The sequence below is a fragment of the Rhipicephalus microplus genome, chromosome X (assembly GCF_043290135.1).
Source record: "Rhipicephalus microplus isolate Deutch F79 chromosome X, USDA_Rmic, whole genome shotgun sequence".
In the NCBI taxonomy this organism is placed as follows: Eukaryota; Metazoa; Arthropoda; class Arachnida; order Ixodida; family Ixodidae; genus Rhipicephalus; species Rhipicephalus microplus.
The window spans coordinates 379,242,649-379,264,339 of NC_134710.1; the positions used below are offsets into that span (position 1 = coordinate 379,242,649).

Consider the following 21,691-nt stretch of genomic DNA (forward strand, 5'->3'; position numbering starts at 1 on the left):
GTTTGACTGCGTCTGTACATCTTTTTGCTGCTGTCGCTGTCATCGTAGTGGAGGATCTTCCGTAGAGTCAGCGTCAGCGGCCTCACCTCCGGATGTCGCTGAACTCAGTTTTCCCGACTTGCAGGACTGGGTGAATGGCGTCTTGGAGCGCCGCGTGAATAGGCTGGGTTTGGTGACCTGTAGCGAGCAGGTGACGACGAGCGAGGCTCTTGTGACCGATGTTCGATACTGCGACGATTCGAGATGAAACTCTCTATTTCCTGTGGTCGCTCGCCAGGTCGTGGACGAGGGGCATTAGGCGAAAATCCACGGAGACCCACACGACGGTATGGACATGTTCGGTAGATGTGTCCGGCTTCCCCGCAGTGGAAACAAAGGGGCCTGTGGTCGGGTGTACGCCAGATGTCACTCTTTCTCGGTCTTGCTTCGGCGATCAACGGTGAGCTGCGAGGGCGGAAGCCAACCTCCATTTGCTGAGCGTGTTGCTCATTGGGGTAAAATACGCTGTTTGAACTGCACGATGGAGGACGTCGCACTGCTTCCGCGTAGCTCATCTCGACGCAGTGCCTCTGTTGTGGCGCCTCGGATGGTTGGGGAGCGTGAACGGCTTGCCGTAGCTCGGCGCGTACCATCTCCGCAACGGAGAGCTGCTCTGCAGGTGAAGCAGTCACCTGCATCTTTTGTATCTCTTCCTTAATGAGAGCTCTGATAAGCTCTCGCAATGCGCTGATGTCATTGCCGAGAGTGACAGAAGTGACCTCACTTGGGTTTACACCACGGTTATACTGCCTGGAACGCTGTTGAAGGGCCCTCTCCATAGCAGTGGCTTCCTCATGGAACTCCGCAAGTGTCGCAGGCGGGTTTCGAATCAGGCCGGCAAAACTCTCTTCTTTAACACCACGCATTAGGTGGGGAACTTTCTTGGATTCGGACATTGAGGGCTCCGCACGCTTGAAAAGCCGATCCATGTCCTCTACGTAGGTCTTCACCCTTTCGTTAGGGCCTTGAATCCTTGCCTCTATAGCACGCTCCGCTGTCTCTTTTTTGTCCTCTCGGGCATATGCCTTGAGGAACTGCCGTTGAAACTCATCCCATGACGTAAGCGCTGCTTCATGGTTCTCAAACCACGTTTTCGCGGAGTCCTCCAGGAAGCAGTACACATAGCGTAGCTTACGCTCTGGGGTCCAATCGTTGATGACGGCGACCCGGTTGAAATGCTCGAGCCAGTCGTCGGCATCTTCAAAAGCAGCTCCGTGAAATGTCTTCGGCGTCTTGGGCTGGTTGATAACCAGGTGCGCTGGCGCGGTGACGTTAGGTGGTGTTTAATTCATAGTCCTCTGACGTTCAGGCAGCAAACCGTGCTGTGGCTCGAGTCCCTGGAGACGACGGCTGGAACGTACGAGCACAGGGGTAAGCTCGGCTGAGATACTCGATGGACTTGCGTCAGGGGTGTTCTCAGGGGACCGTATCATCTACCGTACCCAGCACCTCCACCAGAAAATGTCACAAAGACACAGGCACGCAGGTACAAAATAGGGCGTTTACTTTCTCAACCCAAGGGCCAGAAAACCGAACGCCAGAGCACGCGCACACAGAACTACTTCGTTGTTCTCTTCAGAGGCTGGCTACTATAGTTGCCAGGCTACCTTGCGTCAATATTACATTCGAATTGGAAGGGGATTAAAATAAATGTATGATGCACTTTGAAAAAGTACTGATCCTAAATGGCAGCACAAGAAGCAGTAAAGAGGGTATGGTAGGGTAAACCCCCCAATATATCAAATTAGCATTTTTGGCACCGAAACATTTACTGTACTCTGATGAACAAACCTGTGAAAGGCCGACATCGAATGCCCAATCCAAGTGGTTTAAATGTCGCGCTGAAGTGCACCGCCCACGCTATGGCGTAAGCAGTAAGCGCACATGAAACCTCGTTTTACCCAGATGGCATTTTCTGTATATTATTCCACTTCAATGTACGTTTCCTCAAAAATTTTTGAAAAAATTTTGACGAAACTTTGTATGCGTGAAGTACAACACGTTCGAAAAAGTTTTGACTAAAAAAATTGCCGATTACATAAAATGTGAAGCTTTGACAAAAGGACACAACAATACGCACCCACCGTCGAATTGTGCAAGCAGTATTTTTATTTTTACATAAATTTATGGAACTAATATTTTTTAAATTCGGGTATAACCTATGAATCTCTACAAGAACACGGCCGAATATGGTTACAATATATTTGGTAGTTGTAGAGAACAAGTCGATAAATAAGAGAACCCCCATTCAAATTTCGCAGTAGGCCATAGGAAGGATAAGCGACCTAGGATTACAAAAAGGGTGCGACTTCATACCCAGTGGCATTTTTGTGAGCACGTAAACTTTTATGATAATACTTACAGCCGTTTCTATTATACTATGCTAAAACTGACATATACCTTTCACCTTATCATATTCCCTTAAGCTCACAAGAAGAGCTTAAGCAGTTTGTGAGGCTTTCCAGAGATGCCATGAACACGTGACAGCTGCTGGCTGTGCAGGAGTTATCAATGTTCACAGCAAGGACAGTTCACTGTCTAAGCCGCTTCGCCCACGAAACCAAGGAGGACACCGAGAGAAACGCAAGATGGCGTCAATTTTGTAGCAAAGTATTACTCGTCGTGAATCCAAGCCTAAAATAAATGTTTCACAGAAAACGACCCTAACCAAATCTAAATACTGAGTATCAAAGTACGGTGAGCTATATAGATTTTACCTACAAAATATAGAATTTACGTTTTGTATTAGGCCCATTACTTTTATCAGCACCAAATGACTGTGTTTTTCCCGGTTCTAGTTCAAGTAGGCTTGGCTCTCTTAGAATACATTGAATGAAGAGAGACCAGATGATTCGACATGAACTTCAAATTTAATTATCAAAATGCACAAAATTTATAAATCATGGAAGAAACAGTATGATGCAGCGTGCCCGAAGGTAAATGCTACCTTCTGACACATGCTCCGCAACATGCACTGAGCGAATCAAACTGGTTAGGCCCGATCAAGATGCGGTGCGACTTCAGTGCGCACCGGGTCACGTTGACACAGCGAGCTCCACCATGTGCCTGCATGTCGGCGAAATAAGGGCGCCTCAGCTGGCGAGGTGAGCCCGTCTCGGCAGCTGGCGTCTCGTCGCACTCCGACTCTGTGCGGAGCACGCAGCGCCGGCGGCATTCTTCCCAGCTGCGGTATACGCCACGACGGCCCACGGACAAGCACGAACCCTGCGGGAAGCTCCACGGGACGCACTTCTTGCCATGAAAGTACCATGGCACGTCCAGCACGTCTTGCCTACATAAAATTAAACAAGATTTGGTGTTGTTTTATGATCACCATTGTTTGTGGTTAATTTATGGTGAATGCGTTAAAAGCACCCTCTCTATGTACATAAGCCAACTAAGTCCGTGAAGAAAAGTTAATCAGCGAATATAATACTGCCTAATCGAATTATGGGCCATTTGGACTTCCGAAAAGTTGATGAAAACAGTTTGAGAGACACTTGTATGTATGTATCTGCAGCGCTATACCATGGCTTGAGTAGAGTGACTGGCGCGAACAATTGTGTGAAGCCTATTACACATCAACTGCCGCAGACAGAGAGTAGCGACAGTGCCTTACTGACCGGGAGGCTACGGAAGGCCATACCTTCCGTAACAGCTCACCAGTGAGGTGTCCTCTCACGTGACACTCGCCCATATCTGAAGGAACACGTCATCAGTGACCGCACGACGCAACATAGTGGCACGCACAGCACTGTAACGCTACAGGCGCTCTGCGTAATTTGTTGTGGTAGTAATTTTGGTGGGAGGGGTTAGAAGAGCAAACAGGCACCTAATTTCTGCAGCCTGGTCGTCCTCTACTGTCGTCCCTCTACTGTGGTTCGCTTCTGTTCACACTCTCTTGTTATCATTGTTTTTCGTTGTCACCTACGCTCCCCGGTCGCTCTTTTTCATCCTCGTTAGCTCTGCCAGTTATTATGCCACCGACGCTGCTCACTGCTGAAGCGGGTGCCTGAGAGCTTCGCTTTGAAAAACTGGTCCAACAACAACAACGACAACACTAATTAAAACATTAAGAATAATATTAATCAAATTATGGAAATTAATAATGTAATATAAATGGACTATATTATTATTATTATTATTTTTATTATTATTATTATTATTATTATCATTATTATTATTATTATTATTATTATTATCATTATCATTATTATTATTATTATTATTATTATTATTATTATTATTATTATTATTATTATTATTATTATTATTATTATTATTATTATTATTATTATTATTATCTGAAGTTGAACGTGCCAAAACCACGCCATGAGTTTGGGAAACACCACAGTGGAGGGTTCCGGAAACATCGACCACCTGGGGTTGTTTATTCGACACACGCTTGAATCTATGCACATGAGCTTCGCTTAAAAAAACGAAGGTTAATATCATATCAGGGCAACGCCAACCATATTTGAAGTTCTGAATATCGGCGGTTAAATAGTGTAAATTTTTTTTATTATTTGCGCAGAAAAGTTCAGTGCTGGCCTCCTTTGCACAGCACTTCGTGCTTTGCAGGCGTCGTGAACCAAGTGAAACACTGACAGCCCCGTTAAGACAATCGAAGACAGCCGTGGCGTACCTGCGGCCCTGCAAGCGCACAACCTTCGACCGAGGGGCCCACGCACGTGGCAGGGGACAAAAGCGTCGTTAGAGGACGATTGGTCGTGATATCAGCAGCCCAGACGTTTGCACCCTTCCTTCCTCCTTCGCTTGCCGCCTGATAGCTGCCCTCTAAAATTACGGCTTATCCCTCTTCCATAGCAATAGCTCGTAACACTAAAGTGAAACTACTCTAATAGAAGTAGAATTAAAGTTCTGGTGGACGTTAGCAAATTACTTCTAGAGTGTCTTTTGCTATTCTGCCAGCATGGTAGCATTCGATACTAAAGCACTCATGCCGACACCACCTGCCAATTCTCTGCCGAGCACATCGCCCGGACCGCGTGGTGTCTGTGGTGGCGCGATATGAGGCGACGCACATCAAGAATTTGAGTAATAGTTCACCAAGTGAGAATCGAAAGCGTGCAAGAATTGCCCTCCCCGCTATTGTGTGTCTCATTTGACCAAAATAGCCAATTTAACGAGATTTTCTCGACCATGTTCCCGTCCTGCGAGTGTTGATGAAGTAGTGATAATAATTTTAACAATATGGGATTGTTGCTCGTAATAGGAACACGGGTTTCGGAACCGCAAGAAAAGCAGTCTAGTGTGGTGTATTGGAAAGCATCGCTTATATAGGACACTTTCTGTTTCGATATCGAGGGAGCCACTTCGTTACCTTTAGGGGCCATGTGACGTGAGGGGTAAGACTTCTATTCGTGACCTACTGACGGTAGATTTGTGATGGTTTACGTAAACTACAATGGATGTATATTCTCCAGCAGTGTTGTGGAGTTTTCACTCCGGTATTATCATGATTTCGGAATCATTGCACATTTTTGCAGCCTCGGAATGGAAGGAAGACAATGCTGTGAGGAATATAGTGGGAATTTAAGCCTATTTTTCCCGGAACGGAATAGTTCTAGAATTACGTGTTTTACCAAAAATACAGCACGTTTTCGTCAACGAGCTATCTATTGAAATTTCAAACAATATAATTGAGAGGCTCGAATATATAAAGCAGCGTTTTCAAAATGGCTTGGCACAATACATTGATAAGCAAAACGCCTACAAAAAATTTGTGCTTATATTGACAGTGCTGCTGTTATGTTCGTCTCTATTTTTGGTTTAGCTGTGGTTGAGCAGAACTATAGCGGCAACATGCCCTCTTCCCCCCTCCCCTTTGCGCCTTGTCATTTCTTTTGCCCTCGGTGGCACCCCAGCTACAGCCGAAGCCGTCTGCTCTACTGACATCCTTCACGTCTTTAAGCTAGCTTCTGTCACTTTCAGCCAACTCGGACGCATGTTCAAAAAAAAACCTTGTGATGTTGTGGTGTGTATAACTGCTGGTGCGATGCTTTTGTACACTGCAATTTCCCCTCGTACCCCCCCCCCCTTTGTCATACTGTACTTCTTGTCTAGACACATGAGCGCCTTCGCAAGAAACTCTGACAGCGAAGGTATCTCGGTCAGCGCAGCACACAGTCGTACACAATAAACTGTGTGCGCTTCCCCTCCGTACAGACAGAGAGAGAATGAGAATAATCTTTTGAAAGCATTGCTCCCGGAAGCAGCAAAGCGGGCGTAACAAAGGCCACAGTGGCGCTCTCCGATTCCCGAAGAAAACCCAGGCGCTGAAATAAACCTACGTTCCCTCTGTACTATGGAGATTGGAGGGAAAGCCCGGGAGGCGCAGCCACCACAGCCGCGGGTGCAGGTGGCAAGAAAAAAGCTGCCATAATGCATTACTACACAGACTCCTGCGTCCAGCACTTTGCGCTTGAGCAGCTCATATTCGTGAAGTGCAACACATAGGTAGACGGCAATTGTCGTATCTTAATTTTTATAAGCAACTGTTAAAGGAGCCGTGCAGTGAGAATTCAGGTTTCGTAACAAAACGGCGAATCGCTCATTTAGCACTCAGGATTACGTTGTAAAATGTCGGTGAATGTACCAAATTAACGTTTTTTTTTGCAACATGTTGTGCTTGCGAGTTTTATTGCAGCATTTCAAAATCTCGAGGACGCTTACTATGACGCCAACCTGGAAAACAAAACACTAGTGACCGACTGCCCAACGTATTCTGAAGATCATACGTTCGGGAGATCAAGCCTAGGACATGACACATCCCTGAATTTTGAGCTGGGAGCTGGAAATACCGCACTCCCAATGCACCAGGTAGGATAATTTTATTATCGCTGTTATCTTTTTTTTGTAACTTCCATTTGTTCCTAAGACTCAGCGCATATCCGTGTTTGCATCGGTAAGCAAAGAAGATATTGAGAATTATTTTTCTGACCCTTATATCCACTACTCTAAACATCAGGCTCAAATTAGTCATGTAGGTGTGAGTACATGCTCTATCGAAGTCGAATGCCACAACGCTTTCTCTAGCTCCACCTTTAGTTAGCCAAAACCAAGGGTAGGCGTGATGTAAAAGTGTGAACAATCTGCCAATTTCCAAAATCGAAATTGTGGTATAAGTTAGTGTAAGAAGAAATTCATCATTCCGACAGATCCTGAAGAGAGAATACATTATCCTCGCACGTTCGTTCTTATTCATACCCCACACTAAAGGGCCGAATACTCTATGCATAGTTTGGTGTTTATCTCAAGAGCAGTTTAGTACCTGACACAAATAAACTTTACCTCAAGAAGGACATCGCATACCTGCGCACAGGCGAGCACAAAGTTCTCACCCAATCTATGCCTGCGAGGCGCGCTTGACAAGCGTGATTGCTGACGAGCAATGCGGCACTGTATTCCGTATTGATTGCAAAGACACAAGGTGCCCAAGTGAGGGTGCACTGTTCCATCTAATACCAGCATGTCTAGAGCTTTTTTTTGTTGTACGCAATAGCCAAATTTTAGTTTTCTTCAAATTGTTCTTCAAACTGCGTAAAACGAATTTTACGCAGTTTTCCAGATCCTACTGCATCAAAAGACACCATATATATGGTGTTGTTCATTTTTAACTTGTTAAAACTATCAAGATGCATTTTCTACATCGAGAAATTGAAGGAATGGAATGAAACGCTCCGCCATTCCCGGAGTTTAAATGGGCCAACTTTTTTCATCTGAGGAAATAAAAGGAATCAAACTGTGGCTAAATTGTTATTCCCCGGTAGGAAATCAGAATGGAATGGAGGCACCCATTCCGAAACACTGGTCTCCACCCTCGTCAAGAGTAGTTTTGACAATTTAGGCTGCATGCTGGACGCAAAGTTCGCGCATGTTGCACACGAATTTAAACCGTTGAGAACATCAGTTTGAAACCACCTGTGCTTGACAACGCAGTGAGAAAGTATAAATGAAGCGCACCGCTGTATTTTTCGTTCAAGGCACAAAATCATCTCAATAGTACCCGTGCATCGTACTTGTGTTTTGTGGTGTGTTTGGTGCTTACCTATTTTTTTCAAGCTGTGCACAAGAAATCAGCAGTATAAGTCCCTTCTATTGTGATAGCAATTATATGGACACTCTCGGCTGGTTTTGGTCGCGGGCGTTGTCGTATGTCTCGAAGTGGACGTCGACGTCGATTTTATGCATCGTACATATACATACATATATATATATATATCTATATATATATATATATATATATATATATATATATACATATATGTATAAATGAATATATATATATATATATATATAAATATATATATATACATATATATATAAATAAATAAATATATATATATATATATTTATATATATATTCATATATATATATGTATATATATATATATGAAAACTCTAGAAATAAATAAATCTGGAAGAAAAAGTCTCCACGTGCGGAATCGAATGTGGCACCTCTGCGTCTTGAGAGTGGGGCATTAGCCACAGAGCCAACCCGGAGCACTTCATTCGAAACTCAAATGGCAAGCTGCTTATGTCTTACCTGCTAACTTACTGTATATATCTTACCTACTAGCTACTTATATATTTACCGCTGCGAACGAGTATCACGAGGGGGGGGGGGCATTTTGTTTTAAGCATTATCACCTAGATGGCGCAATGAGCGCGCGTCGCCACATCGCACGGCAGAGCCCGCTTCAGTCTCGCACACGTACTTTGCCTGGCTTAGAGAAGGGGAGCGAAGCTCCCTCACACGCCCTTATCTCGCGGCGGCGAGGAGGGGAAGGTCGTACGCTTTGGCTGCCCTCGGGCTCTGCCAAGAATGATTCTGCTGTAGTTACCGGGTGTACAAAGGTCACTGATATCAATGGTGTCTCCGTTTGCGAAAAACACGCGCTTTTCAGACACAGCTAAGTAACAAATGAGATGCTTATTCACGCGCATCCGTACCTGTGAATACATTTTGTGCGTCTTTTTTGCGTGAGGAACGTGGGGCGTGTTTCGATCTGCTTTCTCTTCTGCGCGTGACCTTTCAATTTGTTGCTATCGCGTTCATTGCTACGCCTTTCCGGCAAAGCTGTCACTTTTTTTCTCTGCGAAGCATGAAAGTCAGGGGTAGCTACTTCGGCGCTTCTTCTTGCAGACAGGTGTAATAGTTTTCCTTGTAGTGGTTTTGGGACGGAAAATCGCACATATCAATCAATAGTTTTCGCACCTCTTTACAAGATAAGAAATTGGCAGACAAGCACCAGTATTGGCAAGCAAGTATTAAGCCATCTAGTCGCGTATTTCAGAACCTCTGCCAACTTTTCTGAGCAGATTCTGCTTCGGCGAGCCTATATTCAAACCTTGTGTCTTCTTTGCCACAGGTCATGTCAGAATAAGACAAACTTTGTGCGCGCCGAGCTCGATCACACTCAATTTCGCCCTTCGAATTCAATTATGAAAATCACGACCTACGTGCCGCTTTCGTTACTGCTAAAAATTGACATGCTTAGAGCTATGATGCACAAGAACTTCACCAACAATATGCACACAACAGAATACTAAAAAGCTTATGGGTGACTCTTGGCTGATTTCTGACATCAAACTCATGTTAGTTGCGGGAAAACATCTCCATGACGACAGAGACCTCATGAGAGAAAACGGAGAGCACGATTGTCGCAAAAGATTCTAAAAATTCTCTATATTTTAACGAAGACATCTCGTATAATTTTGGCACGTAGGAAAAAGAAAACCAATCGCATAGAATGCAAAAACTAGTGAGTTTGAAGCATTTCAAAGGATTTAAAAAAACTGCCACAACAAAGCCGTTACTATTAAGGAGCAGGTTGAATAGCAAGTACGGCTCCTCCGTTGAGAACCAAAGAACATGTAAGCTTCATATTTATTGCTATTACACCTACGTAAAAATTCACACCGATGCGACTCGCAGCTGACACATCATTACCTGCCACATTCTGGTAAATGTATTGTCACGTGCTCGGGACGTCGAAGAAGGCAGCAGTCAGCGTTCCAGGCTCAAACTGTATTTAGCCAAACTTGTGGCAAGGAAACCGAATATTTTAGGCAAGCAATGTGTATACATAATTCACTGATAGCGCCGAACAGAGTGTTGGCTATCGATATTCTGATCCGCGCCAACATGTGTCATCATTTGTACGCGTACTTTCGAATATTTTAGCGTTATCGCTGATGGCCGAGTTTGTTTTATAATAAACTTAGATGTTGCGTTTGCGCTCTGAAGCCAATGAAATGGCCTGAAAACGAGCCAGAATGCACTCGGTCATTCTGGCGCCGATCGTACGAAGCCGTGTCTGCACGTGCAATACACCGACAATGTGAAACAGACCGTTTGGCGTAGTAAATATTTTGAGACTCGTGCAAAAAAAAAATCGTTTGAAGGCCGACCATTCCCCCTCCAAGCTTCTTCATGCAATGTCACCGTGTTTCTTCGTCCGTTCCTTCTCCAGGCCTCAGCTATGCGAGAAGACTTCCTGCTCGAATACGGCTAGTCGACAAGACATCGTCACAAAATTTGAAGAACAAACACTAATACAACGTCCAAACAACAGACCAAATGACTTCGATACAAAAGCATCATTAGGATCGAATAAACCATGGCTTGGGAACGGGCATGAGAAGCCCGTATACCAAACTATCCTGGGACATTTCTGGGGCGCAGGATGGCCTTTGCCCGGACGTGTGAACGATTCACCGTTTTTGACTAAAGCCTCCTAGTTGTGCCAGTGTGGCCGGAGAGACATGAAACGCAAACCATACGCTTAACTACGGGGAATACTTGTATGCGTAACGTATATTAATCTGGACAAAAATGTCATAAATACCAGTTTCGCCTCGAGGGCACAGCCATGATGCAACAGACAGAAAGTGATTGATTGATTGATTGATTGATTGATTGATATGTGTGGTTTGATGTCCCAAAACCACCATATGATTATGTGAGACGCCATAGGGGAGGGCTCCGGAAATTTCGACACCCTGGAGGTCTTTGCACGCATATCTAAGCACACGGGCCTACAGCCAGAATGTTGAACGCTTATGGAGACAAGCAGCTCACTCATTTGCACCCGATCTAGCAAAACTCGACAAAAAATTCGTGTTAGGGAATAGAGCCTATTCAATATAAATTGCAGATTTTGTGCTGTCTGTCATCCCCACCTGAAATTAGCGGTGAAGCCACACAGCAAGTACAAAGAACACGAGTCGTCTACCGATTTCCGTCGAGATAGCTCTCGCGACCAACCCCTTTTGATAAAAGTTGGATAAAAGCAGGAATCCAACTCAGTCATTCTGCGTGCTAGCCAAATATTCTACGAAAGAGTCACGCGAGGTCTCGCAACTGCTTTGGAATAGTCCGCCATATGCGTAAAGCCTCCATTGGGGATGCAATGATGGGTATCAATTTTCATAAGTATTACATATGCACCCCTATGATACAGCCTTCATGGTAGGTTGCGATCAACTTTCGTTAAGTGCAATGCACTGAAGGTGTAAGATAGTTTATATGAATAGAAGAACGGCGCAAATAGACATTGCTAACTTCATTTCGAGATCAATAATAAATATCAGTGCATCTCGACGTAGTGATAGACGATGACGACAACTGGTCGAAGCTATAAGCCGTAAAGTTCATATTGTCTACGTTGAATTACCGGACTACCATAAAGGACCGACAAATGAACGGATGGACGCACAGACGGGCACGTGGACGTCTGCGCGTGAGGAGAAACAAGTGGACGTATGCACAGATGCATGGACAGTCGGACGCATAGTTGGACGGAAGGACAGACAGATGGATGGACGAACAGAGTGATGGGTGAGCCCACGAATGGACGAACGACAGATCAATGGTCGGACAGACTGATGGACAGTTGAATGAACGAGTGACCGGATTGACGGACGGTTGGCCCGGGTGATTGCGTATTGCTCTGTTGCATACTTGATCACACATAACGTCGGCTCTTTATATATCAATCTAATTTTATTGATAAAACGTAAGCAATTGTTACAATTTAGCTAGACCGCAGGCCAATATTGGCTAGTGGTCGGCCCATATCCGAGTATATAACTTTGATATAGACTGACCAAATCAGAATTTCGATATGGTTGGTCCATATCGCAGTTTTGCCATGCACATACCTTTTCATTATTTGTAGTGCAGTAGTTGTTTTTGTTAATATTTTGGGGCCTAATGGACACCAAGAACGTCGGCCCTATAGGAGCTTTGCCCCAAGAGCTGGCATCAGCAGCGTTGATCAAACGAACGCATAGAATAGCTATCATGGTCCGAGCAGGAATCTAACCCCAGTATTCTTCTAGGCAATCAACTATTCTATCACAAAGCGATGCCAGGTCCCGGAACTGCTTTTGAAGTAGACCACAATGTTCGTTAAACGGCAATTGTGTTTGCAGTGCTGGCTATAAAATTTTATAAACGGTGCATATGTACTCCTATCATACAGCCGATAGGTTGTAATACCGGAAATCGTACTGAAGCGCCATCTAGTGAAGCTCATTTATCGATACATGGCCACAAACGTTGCTTGCACAAGCGCTACTTATAAGCTTATTGCTTCTGGTGTTGCTAATACCTATGTTGCTGTGGGAATCGTTACACAAAAGTAAAAATGTGAATGTTGAACAAATATGTGTGCATACAACATTTGTACGTTTAGCGTCATTTTGTGGCAATTGGCATAATACGAAAATTGCAACACAGTCGCCATCGCATCGCAGGTTTTGCATAACGTCGAGTGCCAAGGTACATGGGATCTACCGATCCTTTTTTTGTGTGAGTTTCTTCTCGCTGCTTGACGTGACAAAATACGGGTGGCCAGTTTTCTCTCTTCTTGAAGAGCATTCAGCGGCAGGCCTCGCACGCGTGGCGATGCTATCGCTTGCGCTCTTCGTGCGACGGACATGAATACATAGGTGGCTAGATTTATCTCTTCTTCAGCCAGCCGTTTTTGTCCCCAGCTGACGCGCGCTTTCGTTCGCTCGTCTCACCTGTGATGCGTGTGGGGATGCTGTATATATGGACTTTATTCTCAATAGGATGGCCACGGCATTTTGAAAATAACGCCGAGAGTGTCGATGCATTTGCTATCACAATAAAAGACGAAATTGCTTGTACGCTTTTCTCACTAGCACTGATGATATTGACGCGAGAGCGTTAAAGAGCTCGTGTCGGAGAACTTCCGGTATCCGCGGCGACGCCGTTAGTGGCGATCAAAACATCGGCGTGGTCCATGTTTGAAAATGGTGGTGACTGCAAATAATTAAAATAATGTATCCGAGTCGCAATCGAGCATAGGCGATCTGTGCTGCAAGCAGGAGTTCTACAGAGCCACGCCTACCAGTGCATGAAACTGCTGCGGAAGTAAAATACACAGGTCATGCAGCGCAAGGAGTCGTGTCAAGATGTACAATTGAGCGTGGCAGAACATCACAATGGCACCAGCTGTCACACCTTGATAATTGAGCAAAGATTTGGTAGTAGGCCTACACACACACATCCTTCCTTACACTTTGTCCTCGTTCTCACCCAAAGCATCCACAATGTTGCACAGCTGCAAAGGTCCGCATGTTCATAGCTCGCCCATGGCTCCAGCATGACGGCCTAAAGATGATTTCAGGGCAGTATATTCACGTGCGATTAACCTGATTCTGTCTGAAAACGATGTCGAAGGAGCGCTCTTTGGCTACTGTGCATAAATAGCGACAAAATCAAAATGCAAGGCAGGGGGTTTAATTCGATGCACTCAACCAGGCACGTGACATCATAAATTTCGCTCACCAGCATGTTCGTGCTTCTATGTGGTATATTAAGGTATGTCAGTGCAAGCCATTTATTGTTTTGCGCACGCACACTGGGTACATCGTTAATTCCCAAAACGATCTTATGGCATATTGCGGGCTTCATAACTGCACTATAGCAGTAGGCGTTGCTTTCCCCACGTCCTGGCTGAGGTATTCAAAGAACAAGGTAGAATGTCTGAGCAAATCATAGGATGTTGCGAACGCAGCCTGTTTACGCTTTTGCAGCCTGCTCATTAAGGCGAAGCTTAAACGTCCCGAAAGTTTTAGGTATTGTGTATGCCCACCGTGGGCAAGCAAAGTGTATTGCAGTATACAGTGCGTTGCCTTTAACATTGTCTTTTACAGCTTATAAGGGTACAACAACAGAAACGTTAACTTTGTCTAAGCACAAAAAGCTTTTCCTCTAGGTGTTACCGCTCACCGTCTAGGGGCGAAGTAAGGTCGGAAATATTCTAACAATAGGCCCCGTATTTACAAGTTTGCAAATGTTGTCGAAAGACGATAGTCTTCCATCTGGAGAGAGTGAACAAAACATTTGCTTTGTGGGCGAGAAAAATGCAAAGTGGGATTCTGGAGGCGCAGCGTGAGACATGAGCGTCATCTGGCAGTAATCTTGGAAAACGAAAGAATGGCCTGTGACATAGCGTGCGGCCAGCGGGCGTGCACCATCTTAAAGGCCCTAGTTTGTAGAATGCAGGGCCACCTGCAGGTTGCAGCACCATATCGTCTTATTCAAACATAGAAATCATCCACCCTTCTGTGCATAGCGTCGCATTCTCAGCGCAGCCTAATACACGTTATAGTCCTTACAACTACTTATATATGCATTTTCTAGTATATTGAAGCAGGCCACTGAATACTAACGGATTGATTTTGTGCGTCAGATATGCGCAGCGTCTTTTTTTTTATTTTGACAGAGCGCACAAGCATGAACGGAAAAACCAGATCAAGACTGGTGGGCGTTAAGGAAGTGGTTGAACTTTGCCCTAATAATGAATTCTTTCGGTTGACAGACAGATGGTAGTAATTTTTGGAGTTTCACGTAAAATGTGTCTCAAATGTAAACCCAATGAAGTGACTCTGGTACTTCAGGAAGGGTTCAAAGCTACATCGTCGTAAAAACCTGCAACGCCAGCAAAGGAAGAAACCAAGGTGCATTCAGTGAACTCACCGTGTGCACGGGAAGAAAAGTGTGCTTCCGTAGCAGCGGTTCGACACGTGGCGGCCGTTGACACAGCTAGCGAGGCAGCTCTTGATGCTTGCGAACCACTTGGAGCAGCGGTTGCCCACGTGCACTGGGTCTTTGGCTGCCAGTACGCAGGCTTTCCTGCAGGCACTGCAGCAGAATTCGTGCTTTGGAAGTCCGCAGTGAGTGTACACGTGTCCACTGTACGACTCGAGGGTGACGGCCTGTGGTGCGCAAGAATTGTGTACATCAATGCAACATATGAAAAAGGCGTCAATGTATAAAAGATTTAAAACACCAATAAGTGAGACCTGGCTCTCGCAACCTTTTACAATATTGATGATATTTAAGAAAAGTACTTCTTCAGCCACTGAAACTTGCTCTCTTTCGATCACCTTTTTTACACACCCTGGAGGAACCTCATTGCGTGGTGGCTAGAGGAAGATTTCTAAAGTGGTGTGCCAGTCGTTGCCGCGCAAAAGCCGTGGGCATTCGCCGCTGCTATGCAGGGCCTATGTTCGGAGATGTTGCATTACAAGTGCCTAAGTATTACGGTACCTATACCATTGTTTTCTAACACGGAGTAGATGAACAGAAGAAAATTTTACTAGCAATCGCCAGGTGTTAGGTTCGTAGTGATGAAATGCGTTTACTCATCTTTTTTGTAGTGTGTGTAGCTTAGGTCAACAACGCGAAGTACAAAGCGAAGCCTTTCGCACGCTGTCGTAGTAATCTACCAAAAGATACCGTCTTGGCTGTCAGTCATGTCTTGGACTGTGTGATGACACACGCACACACACATATATATATATATATATATATATATATATATATATATATATATATATATATATATATATATATATATATATATATATATATATATATATATATATAAATATATGTATATATATGAGACAATGCACAACGGGAGTGTTGTCAACAAGGATAAATATATTTATTTCCCAACAGTTTCGGGAGGGGCAGTCGCCGCTCCCGAATCTCCCAAGGATATATTTATCCTTGTTGACAACGCTCCTGTTGTGCCATATCTCATACCTTCACGAAGACTGACTGGCCAGTTGAATTATTACTCCCACTATATATATATATATATATATATATATATATATATATATATATATATATATATATATGTATGTATGTATATATATATACGAACAATGCTTGTATACCTTTCCACGTGTTAAGCTCAGGTCACTTAAACTGCGAGTTGAGAATGCCAGGCACCCATAATCCCTTACACCAGCGTTTTACACAGTTATGAAAGGTTTCTATTAGAAAGCGCACTTAGTCTCCATTTTACGAGAAGAGAACTTTTTCCCGGTATTAGAGGTATGACGTGAGACCGTTTAGGACAGGATATGACGTTTTTTTTTCCATTCATTTCATCTATAATATTTTTCAGCCTGTCGATTCTTCATGCTAACTACAGCCCAACTGAGCAAATTCTGCTTTACTGACTGACTGACAAAAGGAAGGAGAACCGGACAAACAGTTACAATGAAACCTTGAATACTTACAGACGGTCACTAATTAAAATAAACTTCTGTCTCAGTCAGATGTTGAAGTTGGTTGCCAAGAAAGAGTAGCACTAAAGTAAATTATGCAAAAGGTAAATATATACATCGTATAAACTCATGCGTTGATACTACATTTCCCGTGGTAATCTTCACCACGCAATATGTTGAGGTTTACTTCACATGAGGACGACACCCGTGCTCCTGTGAGGTTTTTTCGTCCATTTTTGAATTAGTGCTGCATTTTTCAGGTGTATCCGTACCAATCAAACGCATTCATTCCCATTGGCGTCATATATATATTTAGAATGGGCTAGAAAGCCCGCACCCGTCCCCGTGAGCAGTTTCATAGGTTTCTTTTTAAATAGCAGTTAGCAAATGCCATTCGTGCAGCTTCAATGCAAAGATTTTGAACATGCTGCTATTTAGTATTTATTTCATGCAAAGGCCACTTTGTGATGTTACTGCTCTACTCCGATATCACAAGTGTAACGTTGGCCGAAGAAGCCCCTAAAAAAAAACTATTCAGTGAACAAAGTTATTAGCCGCTCGCAGCCCTAATTTCATTACCGGAAGACATCAAGGCATACATGAAATACATCACAAATAATGAGCCAACTTACACGTCTCCGTTGCACGTCGTCTTCTTCCTGAGCACCAGTTGTGGCTGCGGTAATTGGCGGAGTCGTCACTGGGCTAGTCATCACCCTCGTCAGCACTAGTCGAGCTGTCCTTTCTTTCGCAGCCCTGGCCGCAACTTGGACTCTAGTGAAAGTGCCTGTCGTCGTTCTCCTGCTCCCCTTTTCATCGACGTCCGGATGTGCGCCCCTCCTCGGAATGAACCACTGGACAACGGTTTTGGGCGCTATCTCCAGCCGCTGCTCGAAAACTCCATACGCGACGTCTGGTGTGACGTGGTAAGGCGACAGTGAGTTGTGGACAATGGGCAGCCTGATGCCTAGGAGCAGCTTTGCAAAAGCGATGCCAAGGACGACACTCAGGAACTCGACATGACTGGGTTTGGAGGGCTCGCACAAGGATTCGGGATGCAGCGTCTGCTCGGAAACGGGCCCTGAGCCATCTTCGTAGTAGTACCCCTGAAAGCTACGATCCGATGGCACAGCAGCTGCTGGCCATAGACCTTCTGCCAGAAAACATAACCCAGCTGGTGATGGTGCAGCCAACGTCGGCGAAGGCGTCCATTTGCTGCGGAATCTCCGAACTGGTGGTGAGACGACGCTGGATCGCTTGGCGTCCCCGTAACACTGAGGCTCCCCTTGAACGGGCTGCATTCTCGCCAAATGCACACGTGGACAATCGAAGGATGTTTACAAGCAGAACGAGGCAACGGCGCGCGTGACGCTGGTACTTCTTCGTCTTCGCTGCCTCACGGCACGCACTCCGGATTCAAGAGTTCTTGCTGTTGTTCACATATTAATCGTGGCGCATACCTTCTATGGGGAATTGGCCAAGAATTAAGTGGTTTTAAAAAATTATTGTTCAGATTTAAAATATTGGAGATATAATAGAAAGATTACCGATAACCTAGGAAACTATGGTGCTTGAACTAATACATACAATTCTTTAAATAAAGAAACAAATTTATTCTTAGGAAAGAGAAATATCCCGATTTATACGCGTATAATTTTGTAGACACGGTAAATGAATGAAACATATTAATTAGTCCGTCTATTAGTTTCATCAGGATAGTCCGAGATGGCCGCGCATACTGTTGCAGTAGAGAACCCAGAAATTGAAGCTCCGAAAGGCAAAATGGCAGGCAGAGATATGTCATTACCAATACCACACAAAGGTATTTCTAATATAGTTTTTCGTATTATGTTAAACCACACGCAGGTAAAAAAAAATGATCTATTGTTACAAGTTTATCAGAAAACGCACACAGTGAGGAAAGTGCCTGAGCAGACCTGTGTTTTGAGAAATTTAGTTTTGGAACCCGGCTACGCAGCCTTGTGATAGCTACTTCTTGTTTACGAGTGTGGCAAAAGTCTCTTCGCCAGGGATAAATTAAATGGCGATATTCGATAGAGTTTGTTAGTGCTGAACATCTGAAGACTTCCATAAGCGTATGTCCGCGGAATCGTGCAGCAGTCACATAAACGGATGAGGGGCAGTGTGGTAGAATCAGTTCGCTAATTAACGACTTAGATAAGGAATGGGCAATTTCATTTATGAATAAGCCTTCATGTATTGGCATCTAATCTAGTAGAACTTTTCTCAATTGTGCAGGCACTAGTGCGTGGAGCGCCTTTGTTACTTGATTATCAGGACCAACAGAAAGTGCCGTACAGGGATATAGGAAATCTGTTATGATGAAAGCTGATGTAATTGATGTATCCATCTTGCGTAAAGTAAGCAATAACCACTGCCAGAAATTCAGCCCCCAAAACGGGTATGAAATCAGGTAGTCGAAGGGAAGAAATCCAATCTAAAGTTGGGCTGAAAGTACCAACCCCAGGCTTTTCATCACAGTAATAATAGCGTTTGTTGTCATACTGCTAAGATTATCTTGTAGTAAACCATCCAAAATATAATGGGGAAGTAATTTGGCGTTATTAGAAAAAATATCGTCAAATTGAATTCCCACAGCGTATGAATTATCATGACTCGGTATGATGTCGCATATAGGTTTGTTTAGAGCCTCCAGTAAATTTTGCGCGAATATGATTTGTGGGGTGTGAAATCACGGCAATCTAGCACCAAAAAATGGTTCCGGGGAGGAAAAAAAGGCTGTTTCTGAATGTCCTAACGATGATTTATAAATTCTAAGGACGTTTGAACAGTCAGAAGGCGAATATTTCAAGACAGAGCAGAAACCCTCGATTCCAGATACAACATGTTGTTAGCAGCTGTTTTAGGCAGGCCAAGGCATAAGCGCAAAGCTTCTCTTTGCAGAAGAATTAGATGCCGCAACTTGTAAGCTGGAACTCCAGAAACATGTACACAACTAAAATCCAAATAGTGCGAATGTACATGAAATATATCATTACTAGTGTGCCTCTTCTGATACTTATGCGGTAGTTGCTTAGCCTCCGTAATATGCCAGTGCACACGAACACCTTTTCTGGCGACATATTTGATATGAGGTCGCCATTTAAGCGATGTGTGATAAATTACTCTAAGGTATTTACAGATTCCACATGTGGTGTATCCTCATGATGGTAAGACAGAGATGTGTACGGGATTTTAAAGCGGGAAAACAAGGAGGGCAAATTTACTCGGATTAAGTAGACAGCAATTGCCATGCAGCCAGCTCTATATTATGGTATTATAAGTCTGCAGCCGTCCGTATAAGGTCTGAATGCTATCTGCCCTTTCAAAAAAAAAAACGCGATATTGTCTGCATAAACATTTGTTCTTACATCCTGTTTAGGTCAAATGGTGCTCATTAGTAAATAAATAGCACCGGGAAAGCACTGAGCCTTGCAGTACTACCGTCGTTTTTGTAAGAGTATATGATGAAAACCCATCTTTAAAACAAGAAAATTTCCTGTCTTCAAAAAACTTGTGAACCCAAGCTACTTTGTATGATGAGAAATTAGGGTATTGTAATCGATCTTTGAAAATACAGTGCTCCACAGTTACATATGCTTTAGCGATGTCTAAGGTTACTCAAGCTGCATATATATATATATATATCTATATATATATATATATGTAGCTGAGCTAATGGAAGCCAAATTTCTAAATCAACGAGGGCATCCCTACTCGAACATCCAGCGCTGAACCCAATTTGAATGAACTTTGAATTGACCTCACGTGAAAAATTTCATTATTTCGCATATTGATGATTCTCTAAACCAAATTCACTAAAGTTGATATCAGTGCGATTGACCTCATATTATCCAACATGTATGCTTTATTTTCATTTTTGAGCAACATTATAATTTTGGAGAGTTTCCATTCTGGAGTTATCCATGCGTTCTCTAACGAAGAATTCACAAGTTCTAGCAAAAAGTAGGCGATTCCTGGAGTAAAAATTTTAACATACAGTTCATAATTCCATCTGGTCCAGGAGCTGTCCTCGGTAAGCATAACAGTGTCTGACTCAATTCAGCTAAATAAACTTCTGGAAATTTATTCAGTTTTTCAGCATGGGCCGGATAGCCGAAAGAGTAGCAGTGAAGTGGCATATCAAACACTGCGCTATGTCTACTAGAGAGGTGTCGCATTTTTTGCGGCGTATAGACACATGACTGCAACGTTAAAGGTGCTGGCAGTACTTTTCTTGGCCGAAGGTAAGCGAACAGAGCACGCTTATTTCTTGATTTTGCAACATATTTGAAATGTCTGCAGTCGTATTCTTCTTTCGCGTGGTTTTAGCACACCTCAATACGTCAGCAAACAATTTGTAGTCCTTCAAGTTGGTTGGGCTTTGATTATGAAAAAGTTTTCTCGAAGCGGCTTTTCTTCTTCTAAAATTGCGTGTACACTCATCGTTCCACCAACGAGAAGAGGATCGTTTATTCCATGGAATAGAAAACTCTGAAGTGTTTCTAGATCTCTTCAGCATTGAACCAATCGTAGATGCAATCTCCTTAGTACTGGCGTTTCGAAGCTTAGAATGGCATAACGGAGGCAGACTTGAAATTCGCTATGGTTGATGTATGTGCGTTTTGGCAGGTCTAAAGTTATTGTTGGACTAGTAATATCAAAAACTACAGGAAGATGGTCGCTGTTAGATGTCGAATCCAGAACAGCCCATGAGAAAACCTTCATTGCTTTGGAGCAAAACCTATAATCTAATACTGAGCAAGTCTGACCTCGGACAAGTGTTGCATGGCTTTTATTTAGACATAAGAGGTTGGAATCAATAGTCCATTCCCACAGTCGCGTACCAAAAGATTTTGTCCTTTGGCCCTATGACAAATTATGTGAATCAAAGTCTCTTGTGAGTATAATTTCCTTTATACATGGTACCCAAACACTGTCAAGATATCGCGTACTTTGCACACTGGAGGGGAAGTAACAATTTAAAACTGAAAAAGGGTGGCATCCGTGGAGACAGTAGTTTAGTGCTTATTATTTCACAATC

At 43.7% G+C, this 21,691-nt stretch overlaps 1 protein-coding gene across 1 annotated transcript; it reads right to left on the reverse strand.

Annotated features, from left to right (window-relative positions):
• Positions 1-2,896: 2,896 nt before the first annotated feature.
• LOC142775387 (uncharacterized) lies at positions 2,897-17,927 on the reverse strand. Its single transcript, XM_075876752.1, has 3 exons — positions 17,259-17,927; positions 15,080-15,318; positions 2,897-3,331 (listed from the first exon to the last, which is right to left on the reverse strand). Exons 1-3 carry the CDS (start codon positions 17,925-17,927, stop codon positions 2,983-2,985), a joined length of 1,257 nt encoding a protein of 418 aa, XP_075732867.1. The 3' UTR covers positions 2,897-2,982.
• Between the last annotated feature and the right edge of the window lie 3,764 nt (positions 17,928-21,691).